We start from the raw sequence: 12,031 nt of genomic DNA on the forward strand, positions 1-12,031 counted from the left end.
GGTTAGGTTTCCAGCCTTGTCTGTAGCGAGCAACAGCTCCTTCCTGTTTTGGTGCAGAGGAAGTTGATGCTGCTCCTGCTTTGAAATTACGAAAGGAAAGAAAATTAGACTGTCTAGTCTTGGCTTTGGCTTTGTCCTGAGGCAGGGCATGGCCTTTACCTCCTGTAATGTCAGCGATAATCTCTTTCAACCCGGGCCCGAATAAGGTCTGCCCTTTGAAAGGTATATTAAGCAATTTAGACTTAGAAGTAACATCAGCTGACCAGGATTTTAGCCACAGCGCCCTGCGTGCCTGAATGGCGAATCCTGAATTCTTCGCCGTAAGTTTAGTAAGATGTACTACGGCCTCCGAAATGAATGAATTAGCTAGTTTAAGGACTCTAAGCCTGTCCGTAATGTCGTCCAGAGTAGCTGAACCAATGTTCTCTTCCAGAGACTCAATCCAGAATGCCGCTGCAGCCGTGATCGGCGCAATGCATGCAAGGGGTTGCAATATAAAACCTTGTTGAACAAACATTTTCTTAAGGTAACCCTCTAATTTTTTATCCATTGGATCTGAAAAAGCACAGCTATCCTCCACCGGGATAGTGGTACGCTTAGCTAAGGTAGAAACTGCTCCCTCCACCTTAGGGACCGTTTGCCATAAGTCCCTTGTGGTGGCGTCTATTGGAAACATTTTTCTAAATATCGGAGGGGGTGAGAACGGCACACCGGGTCTATCCCACTCCTTAGTAACAATTTCAGTAAGTCTCTTAGGTATAGGAAAAACCTCAGTACTCGTCGGTACCGCAAAATATTTATCCAACCTACACATTTTCTCTGGTATTGCAACTGTGTTACAATCATTCAGAGCCGCTAACACCTCCCCTAGTAATACACGGAGGTTTTCCAGTTTAAATTTAAAATTTGAAATATCTGAATCCAGTCTGTTTGGATCAGAACCGTCACCCACAGAATGAAGTTCTCCGTCCTCATGTTCTGCCACCTGTGACGCAGTGTCTGACATGGCCCTAATATTATCAGCGCACTCTGTTCTCACCCCAGAGTGATCACGCTTACCTCTTAGTTCTGGTAATTTAGCCAAAACCTCAGTCATAACAGTAGCCATATCCTGTAATGTGATTTGTAATGGCCGCCCAGATGTACTCGGCGCTACAATATCACGCACCTCCCTCTGAGCGGGAGATGTAGGTACTGACACGTGAGGCGAGTTAGTCGGCATAACTCTCCCCTCGTTGTTTGGTGAAATTTGTTCAATTTGTACAGATTGACTTTTATTTAAAGTAGCATCAATACAGTTAGTACATAAATTTCTATTGGGCTCCACTTTGGCATTGCAACAAATGACACAGGTATCATCCTCTGAATCAGACATGTTTAACACACTAGCAAATAAACTTGTAACTTGGAAATACAATTCAATTAGAATAATATTAAAACGTACTGTGCCTTTAAGAAGCACAGAAGATCTATGACAGTTGAAAATTAATAAATTGAAACAGTTATAGCCTCAATCCTTGTAAATAACACAACTTTAGCAAAGGTTTAATCCCATTAGCAAAGATAACAAATTCTGAAAGCAGGAAACAAATTACAGAATAAACGTTTTTTATCTCAGTCAAACTATAATTCTCACAGCTCTGCTGAGAGAAATTACCTCCCTCAAAATAAGTTTTGAAGACCCCTGAGCTCTGTAGAGATGAACCGGATCATGCAGGGAATACAATGAGTTGCTGACTGAAATATTTGATGCGTAGTAAAAGCGCCAAAAAACGTCCCCTCCCCCTCACACACAGCAGTGAGGGAGAACAGAAACTGTCAGAAAACAGATTAAGCAACTGCCAAGTGGAAAAATAGTGCCCAAACATTTATTCACTTAGTACCTCAGTAAATGAAAACGATTTTACATTCCAGCAAAAACGTTAAACATAATCTCTAGTTATTAAACAGCTTTATGTATTTCTTACAGTGTAATTCTAGTGAAGTACCATTCCCCAGAATACTGAAGTGTAAAGTATACATACATGACATTATATCGGTATGGCAGGATTTTCTCATCAATTCCATTGTCAGAAAATAAAAACTGCTACATACCTCTATGCAGATTCATCTGCCCGCTGTCCCCTGATCTGAAGTTTACCTCTCCTCAGATGGCCGAGAAACAGCAATATGATCTTAACTACTCCGGCTAAAATCATAACAAAAACTCTGGTAGATTCTTCTTCAAACTCTGCCAGAGAGATAATAACACACTTCGGTGCTATTTTAAAATAACAAACTTTTGATTGAAGATATAAAACTAAGTATAATCACCATAGTCCTCTCACACATCCTATCTAGTCGTTGGGTGCAAGAGAATGACTGGGGGTGACGTAGAGGGGAGGAGCTATATGCAGCTCTGCTGGGTGAATCCTCTTGCACTTCCTGTTGGGGAGGAGTAATATCCCAGAAGTAATGATGACCCGTGGACTGATCACACTTAACAGAAGAAACTGTGTTTAGGCAGCATGGTTCCTACAGTAGCTTCTGAGGCAGGATCAACAAAACATCCAATTTCCTCATATAGCAGTTTCAGGAATGGGAAAAATGCATATGCTAAAAATAGGCAAAAAAACAAACAGCATAGCCCTCTGAGATATAAAGAGAGCAAGGAGCATAAGGGAAGTGGAGTAATATAACAAATTTTTAGGTGCTAAGAATGATGCATGCGCAAAATAAAGTGAAATTTTTTTGGGGCTCCAACCAACATCCGGCAATGACGCAACTTGCGTCATACCTAGCGCGACTTCGCTCCCAAAAAATCCCATTGTCAACTAAGACACAGGAAATTATGAAACTTGCATCACTAAAGAATGACGCAATAAATAACAGCATTTTGTGATCTCTTGAGCCTAGATTTGCCCATGAAATTAAGGAAAAACAGTCAAATTGAAAAATAAAAAAGGACTAAACCCCAGGTAAGAAAAAATTACTTCCTAAACATGATTCCCATACTGAAACTGTTAGACTGCAAAGGACAATACGCATAGATCTGACTCATGGCAAATATAAGTAAATACATATATTTAAAACTTTATATAAATACATAAAGCGCCAACCATAGCTGAGAGTGTCTTAAATAATGATACATACTTACCGAAAGACACCCATCCACATATAGCAGACAGCCAAACCAGTACTGAAAACTATCAGCAGAGGTAATGGTATAAGAGTTTATCATTGATCTGAAAAGGGAGGTAGGAGATGAATCCCTACTACCGATAACAGAGAATCCTTGAAAAGATTTCCCATGAGAGAAACCATAAAAATCAATAGGCAATACTCTCTTCACAATCCTCTGACAAACACTGTAATCTTAGAGGAATTGGGCTTCAAAATACTTTGAAGCGCTTATCATAAAAGAAAAATAGAGCACAAACTTACTTCACCACATCCATAGGAGGCAAAGTTTGTAAAACTGAGTTGTGGGTGTGGTGGGAGGTGTATTTATAGGCATTTTGAGGTTTGGGAAACTTTGTTCCTCCTGGTAGGATTGTATATCCCATACGTCACTAGCTCATGGACTCTTGCCAACTACATGAAAGAAAACAATGCACACGCCAATATGGAGACAAAAAGTAAAATGGAGCTAACAGGATGGATTATAGGAAATATCAAACATATATGTTATACTAAGAAGTATGTTTATTTTCTTTAGCTCTTTAGAATCACCATAGACAGCAATCACTCTCTTCATTCTCCTCTTCAATAACATCCATCCCCACTTCTTTGTAGTCTTTCTCCAGAGATGCCAGGTCCTCACGAGCTTCAGCAAACTCGGCTTCCTCCATTCCTTCTTCCACATACCAGTGCACAAAGGCACGTTTAGCATACATCAGATTGAATTTGTGGTTCAGCCTTGCCCAGGCCTCGGAGATAGCTGTGGTGTTAGTAAGCATGCACACAGCATGCTGAGTCTTTGCCATGGGCCATCCAGGAACAACAGTAGGCGGTTGATAGTTAATGCCGACCTGGAAGAAAGATGGATGAGTGCTAGAGTAACAGATGAGAGGAGCAGAAGGAAAGATAGAGCTAGAGGACAAGCATATATATATACTGTATATGTATATATATATATATATATATATATATATATATATATATATATATATATATATATATATACATATATACACACACAGGTATATATAACTATATGGGAGAGAGAGGAACTAAAATAAGATATATATAGAGACATACTATAGTGTTTGCTCTCCCTACAAGCGTAACCAGTTTGATTATGTAGCCATTTCAAAAGTGTTATTTCATATACAAAAATACAACTAAAGGATCAATTTCCAATACATTTTAAACTGCAGGTGGCATAACAAATCATTGGACATACATTAAGGTGAAAATAATTTTACAGTACCCTGCCCCTTTAAAGGACCGGTCAATGCAGTAGATTTGCATAATCAACAAATGCATGATAAGAAGACAATGCAATAGCACTTAGTCTGAACTTCAAATGAGTAGTAGATTTTTGTTAAATAATTTGCAAAGTTATGTCTATTTCCACTCCCCCTGTATCATGTGAGAGCCATCAGCCAATCACAAATGCATATACGTATATGCAGTGAATTCTTGCACATGCTCAGTAGGAGTTTGTGACTCAAAAAGTTTAAATATAAAAAGACTGTGCACGTTTTGTTAATTTAAGTAAATTGGAAAGTTGTTTAAAATTGCATGCTGTATCTGAACCTTGAAGTTTAATTTTGACTTGAGTGTCCCTTTAAGCAGTAGAATGGTTTGATGAATGGTGGAAGAGAATAGCAAATATAAAAATACAATGTGGTCATGGGAATCAAAATAGAGGGGATCTTTTGGGTAGTCAGCCACCAGTTTTAGGTGGGTTCTTGCCACAAGGGGAGAGGCAGGGGCAGTGGGTGTGTCATGGGTGAAGTTGAGTGTTGTGGGTAGAGCTGTGCAGTCCCTGGAATTAGCCCTGATGGGGAAACTGCAAGAAGGACCGGTTAATATGGTTAACGCTGATTTTGAAAATAAGCTTAAATACTTGTTTGTGCATGACTCATCCCTATGGCTGATAAAGACATCTGCCTGAGCTCTATTGGTTGGCATGTATAGGTTGATAGGTGCACCTCAGACATAAAAAAATAATCTGCAGTACATGTTCTATTAATTGCACAAAGAAAAATTACTGTAATGTCCCACTGAGCAATAAAATGAAAGAATCATATGTAGCGAAAATACTTAATTAATGTATTACTATTTATTTTTAAGATCAATGTAATTTGAACGTGTTACTGATAATGTCAAATACTCAGGAAATAATACTGATAAGTAATGTTTTCAGATATTGCTATTATTTAAATGTGGGCCTTCACATTTTTCATTTTTATTAAAATGACAGTATCTTCTTTCTTTCATAACAAAAATAAGTTTTATGAAAAAAGGAAAACATATTTATCTTCCATTAACATTATTGGGAATTTTGCAGGCCAGGATCATTACAGCATAATATCTATAGCACACCTGCACCCTGAGGTATCTGCATTTGTTTTTTAAAAATAAAATAAAAAATGGTAGATTTATACTGTATTGGTACAAAAACTGGGATCAGAGAGAATAAACATGGGTACTGTTGAAAGAATGAATAACTAAATAGTTAAAAAAAATTGACATGAAAATAAAATGATCCTCATCTAAACTGCACTTAAATATGTATCGCTAATGAAGAAGTGGATCGTTATTTAATGCTCCAGCTATAGCGTTAATTGCGCTAGAAACCTTTTGCGCACATAAAGCCAAACTTCAAATATCACTTGCATGCTCACGTAATCCCCCATAGAGAAGAATGGAGAAAAAAAGTGGAAGAAAAACCTAATACCCCATTTGCGCTAACCTGATCACATAATCTTATGTGCGCTAACCCGACATAAAAATATGAATATTTCACATTCCAATGTTCTTCACATACAAGAATATGTTCTATTTATTCATAAATAAATATTTCTACATTTATCTGATTTTTTTTTTGTACATTATGGGCTAGATTACAAGTGGAGCGCTAAATCATTGGTTGGCACTAGGCAATTTGGGGGCTTTTAAAGTTGGTGGGACTGGGGCGTTAGACCGCAATGTAAATATATATGTATATGATTATATACATATATATTTATGTGTTAATATGTGTATATATATTAATATACATATATATTAGAAAATGCTGCCTATCACTGCACTACTTACCTCCTTCACTGCACGAGGTTCTGATGCCGACGGCACCAGAACTAATCTCCCATAGGATCCTATAGAAGCATGCTTTCTTGAGCACAATGCTTCCTTGCAATTAACTTTTAATACCAGCGCACATTATCGTGTGCTGGTATTACGAAGTGGAGCGCTAATATCGCTGGATCTCCACTTGTAGTCTGGCCTTATATATCTATACCTATATATAACTTGAGGAAGGCCCAGGTGTGGGCTAAGAGCTGAAACGTTGGAATGGATGTAACTCATTTTAAATAAAGAAACATTTAATTTGGAGAAATACTGAGTCTTCATCGTTGAAATATGAGTATATGGAAAGACTTGGCAAACTTTACTTGTTTGGTGTGCCTAATCCACTTGGACTAAGTAACCTATACATATATATATATATATATACATATATATATATATATATATATAGATATATAGATATATAGATATATAGATATATATATAGATATATATATATATATATATATATAGGTATAGATATAAACAGATATATTTAGGAATGTCTATTTATAATACATAAAACATATTCTGCTATGTGAAGAACATTGGAATGTGAAATATTTACATTAAATACACAGTATAACACTTTATTAAATATGAATATTGCATAAATAAGCTTTAACATGTTTTCATCTACTTAACTGCAAAGGGCTATAATGCACTTATATATATATGCCTATATATGTATACATATGTATTTATGTGTCTATATATGTCTGTAAATACATATATACACACATAAATACATACATACATAAACATATTTAGAAATGTATATGTATGTATCTCAGTGTTAAAGCCCTTAGCCTGCCTTTTTTTTTCCTAACACCTGAAACCTCCTATCTTTGATCCTTTATAACTTTTGTGTAAATTTTTTAAAAAAAAATTTATTAGATAGTGTTATTGTGAGTGTAACTATACTTTGTAATGTATTTTTGATGTGTTTTGTGTATCTTTTTTGTTTTGCATAATCGTTAACCAGCACTCTGAAGTCACGGTAATTATTCTAGCGTGAATCACTATTACTTAATATGAGCGGTAATCCCGATGAGCGCAACCCCCTGAGATAAACCCATTCAAACGTTTGCGCTCCACTCGTAATCTGGCCCAATATGTCTAATATTTCAAAAGTTTTGTAAAATCAGAGAGCTTAAAAACATATTCTGTAGGACAGGTTTGGAGTTCTGTCTATTGACAACCCACAGCTGTGACCTATGGACCATTTCAACATTTTTTCCATTTACAAAATGGATTAACCTATCACAGTTTTACATGATCACATATGTACATTTTCATAATATAATTTTTTTCACGTATTGAAAGCTACTCACTTCAAGTACTCACCTTGAATCCAGTGGGGCACCAGTCCACAAATTGTATACTTCTTTTTGCCTTGATGGTGGCAATTGCCATATTGACATCCTTGGGTACAACATCACCTCTATATAACATGCAGCAGGCCATGCATTTCCCATGCCGTGGATCACATTTTACCATTTGATTATGTGGCTCAAAACAGGTACTGGTGATTTGCACCACGGACAGTTGCTCAAGTATTGCCTTTTCTGCTGAGATGATAGGTGCATAGGTCACCAGAGGAAAGTGGATGCGTGGATATGGCACAAGATTGGTCTGGAATTCTGACAAGTCAACATTGAGGGACCCACTAAATCGCAGTGAAGTTGTAATGGAAGAAACGATCTGGCTGATGAGCCGATTAAGGTCTTCATAAGATGGTAAATCAATGCCAAGGTTACTCTGACAGATGTCAAAAATGGCTTCATTATCCATCATAAAGACACAATCAGAGTGGTCCATAGTGGTGTGTGTGGTCAGAATTGAGTTGTATGGTTCCACCACTGCTGTGAAGACCTGTGGGGATGGATATATGGCAAATTGCAGTTTGGATTTCCTGCTATATTCAATTGAGAGTTGTTCCATGAGAAGGGATGTGAATCCTGAACCCGTACCCCCTCCAAGACTGTGGAAAATCAAAAATCCTTGCAATCTTGAGCAGCCATCACTCTGAAAGGAAGGACATATGGTTTATTTATATATAGTTTTGTTAGAAGTCATCTCACATAACATAACATTTCCCCCCCCCCCCCCATAAATATAAAATGTGTGTTGTTTTAAAGAAATACTTATTTTCTCCAAAGTGGTTGGTTACATTTGACGATAAAACATACTGGCCATTTATCTGATTATTATTAGTATTAGGGCAGTCATCATGATTTATATGTAAATTGATGCAGAATTCTGTATCGCTGGGTACTTGACTAGGTATAGCACAATGACATTGATTCTTGGTAAAATAGAAATATGGGTAAATAAAACACACTAAACAAAACAAATACAAGTGGAGGAAGACCCTGCACTGAAGAGCTTACCATCTAATCAAGTGTTATTATTCCCTTATAGAGAGGTAATATATTTTATATTCAATTGTGTGTTTTAGCTTCCTTCCAACATAATTTGAGCATAAATAAAGTTCAGAATTCTATCATTTTATTTGTGTAAAATCCTTATACAGTGACATCTAAACACATCAAAATATAGCGTTAGCTCAAATGTTCATTGAAATAATAATTCTTTTTTTACATAAACAAGAGGTATTGCTCACCAACTTATTAATTTTCTTTATCATTTACAGGGAGGAGCAACAAAGCTGCATTACCAGTTTCAGGAAATTGACTCTTTTCATGGGAATGTACTATAATATAAAGGACAGGAACAACTTGACAGGAGAGGAATTTTACTTGTCAAAATAACAGCAATTGAAGTGACACATCTCAGATGTTTATGCTGTTTGGCTGACTTTATAAAAAGCGTATGCTTAAAATTAAGATAAATGTTTGCCCTTTGGCTGAAGTGCCAGTTTTAGGGAGATACTGTGGGTGCATTTCTTTAGCATCACCAATTCTTATAGTTGCAAGACAGTCCATTATTACATGCTCTTTATTGTAGTCAGGATAAGGAAAGTTGTCATTTAGGGGACTTATATGGACATGTTAACCAAATACTGAATCAATTGAAATGGATGCAGAATATCTGTAGAAAGCTGACTAGAAAATATCACCTGAACATCTCCATGTAAAAAAGAAAGATATTTTTCCTCAACTTTTCCTCAGTAACCACATCTTATTGTAAAATCAGGAGGCTTTTCCCAAGACTTGCAAGAGAGCGTGCATCTGGCATGTATATTGAAAGTTACTGTATTTACCTCCTGAATTTAACCCCTTAAGCCTATTGGACATAGCTATTACGTCACAGGGTACTTTGCTTAGCGTACCCTGTTGATGTAGTAGCTATGTCAATCCTTCTGTCTTATCCCGTGTCCCGGCTTTTATCTCTGACAGCTAAGACTGCAGCCAGAGGCAGAAGGCATCTGCCTTCATATGATAAGGAAACGCTGATCGTGATCCCTTAATCATATGAAGATAGATCACAGACGCAAACAGTGACACTCTGTGTCACTGTTTGCATTGGCTTGTGGTGCTGCCGAGGGTGGTGTGAGTGGAAGGAGGTAGGCGGGCGGGTGGTGCATCGCAGGAGGAGGAGGAAGGAGAGGGATTCCCTACCTACGGAAAAACATTTTTGTTGAGGGAAGTGGAGGGATGGTCTGCTACACTACAGAAATGGGTAAGGGAGGGGGGCCCCCAGTAACAATTGGTGTGGGGTTGGTATGGGGGGATTACTACACTACAGAAAAAGAGAATTCTATAGATAATAATAATAATCATAATACCATTACTTAAGATGGTGTCTATTAGATAGAGGGGGAGGGATAGAGAACTGTTTGCGGGGGATCAGGGAGATAGGTGTTTGCTCTTTGGGAGTTAATAGTTAAGGCGGTTTATGCAATGTTTTTTTAGGCTGTTTAGAGTCAAGTAGTGTAGGTTTTTTGCGGTGGCGTATTGGCGGTTTAGGGTTTATAGGTTAGGAGTAAATAGGTTATGGCAGATTAGGGGTTAAGAGTGTAGCGGAGTTAAGAATGCACTGGGGGGAAGGATGAGTAAGGGGTTAATAGTTTAGAGGAGCAGTATGTATGTGTTTTTATATATATATATATATATATATATATATATATATATATATATATATATATATACACACACACACACATTATATGCATTTTCTTGTATAATGCATATTAATTTAAGTATTGTATTGATTTTTTGTTTTTGCGTGTTCATTTTTAAAAAACAAAAATCTATACAATACTTAAATGAATATGCATTATACAGGAAAAATGCATATCATTTAAACATTGTATATACAAGTATTGGCATATCTCCTATAGTTATAATAGTTTTTTTTTTTTTTGCTTTTATTAGCAAGGTAGAGCGAAGACATAACATAGATGTAGATGTTCTGTGGGAGTTAGCTGGGCGTTCTGTGGGAGTAACCTGCATTTTAATTGGGATACATCGCCAGTAGTGCAATATATTCCAAGGGCAACCATTTTCCTGTCTCTATGATAATCTTTTGAATATCTGGGCCATAATGAGACACACACGTACACTTATAGCACATACTGAGGTTGTCTCATACAACAACAAAAAATTGAAATCCAAGACTTTAAAGGGACGCTATAGTAATAAAAACAGAGAAAAAGATAAACAAAAAAATAATAAAACAAAACTTTTCTGTTTTATTTTTGCCACACTTGCAGATACAGTTGTTCTTATCAGCCAGTGAGGAGTAGTGGTCAGTACAAAAACAGTGATGCATGCAGTATGAGTTTCAGTTTACACAAGCATATATATATATATATATATATTTGACGTGTAAATGCTGTTCCTTCAGGTATAATATAGAGTACAGTGTCCCTATTTCAGGCCCACCTGCAAAAAGAGAATTACATGTAATAGAAGTATTAGTCTTTACAGCCAAGATCTTACCAGCTTGCGAATATGATCTGTCACCAGGTCAATGATCTGCTTGCCAATGGTATAATGGCCCCTGGCATAATTATTGGCTGCATCTTCTTTACCAGTAATAAAGTGCTCTTGGTGGAACAGCTTGCGAAATGTCCCAGTTTGAATTTCATCTGAATGAGAAGCAAAGCTCAGATCAAATACTGAAAGCATTGATTGTATAATAACACATATTTGCCATCCTTACTTGTCTGACACGGTTACAATACAAATAGTTATGGACCCATCTCTTGTTTAATATGCAAAACTCAACATTTTACACATTTTTGTATTCTCATTACAATGTAATTTATTAATTACTGTTGATGCCAAAAAGGCTTTTGATTCTATATGGGACAATCTCTTTATATCATTAAATAAGTTTGGGTTATTTAAAGATATTGTTCATCTAATTATATAAGGAGCAGGGATACGCATGGACCAAAGCTGTGGCGGACATTTTCCAAAGTACAGACCATAGTGAAGGACACCAAGGTCTACATTTAGCTACCAATCAGCAAGCTCTACCCAGGTGCTCAATCAAAAATGGGCTGGCTACTAAGCTTACATTTCTGCTTTTTCAAATAAAGATACCAAGAGAACAAAGACAAATTGATAAAAGGAGTTGCTTAAAATTGCATGCTCTATCTGAATCATGAAAGAAAAAAACATAATTTATGCTTACCTGATAAATTTATTTCTCTTGTAGTGTATCCAGTCCACGGATCATCCATTACTTATGGGATATTAACTCCTCCCCAACAGGAAGTGCAAGAGGATTCACCCAGCAGAGCTGCTATATAGCTCCTCCCCTAACTGCCATTACCAGT

General features: G+C 36.8%; 1 protein-coding gene across 1 annotated transcript in view; it reads right to left on the bottom strand.

Annotated features, from left to right (window-relative positions):
- Window positions 1–3,662: 3,662 nt before the first annotated feature.
- The window catches only part of TUBA8 (tubulin alpha 8), a 59,986-nt gene continuing 51,617 nt past the window's right edge, over window positions 3,663–12,031 (bottom strand). Inside the window, exons 3-5 of the mRNA XM_053716237.1 lie at window positions 11,187–11,335; window positions 7,627–8,307; window positions 3,663–4,010 (exon numbers count right to left, since the gene is read on the bottom strand). Of these exons, the coding sequence (XP_053572212.1) occupies window positions 3,708–4,010; window positions 7,627–8,307; window positions 11,187–11,335 (1,133 nt within the window). The 3' untranslated portion in view covers window positions 3,663–3,707. The remainder of the gene's footprint in view (window positions 4,011–7,626; window positions 8,308–11,186; window positions 11,336–12,031) is intronic.

The sequence above is a fragment of the Bombina bombina genome, chromosome 6 (assembly GCF_027579735.1).
Source record: "Bombina bombina isolate aBomBom1 chromosome 6, aBomBom1.pri, whole genome shotgun sequence".
Lineage (NCBI taxonomy): Eukaryota > Metazoa > Chordata > Amphibia > Anura > Bombinatoridae > Bombina > Bombina bombina.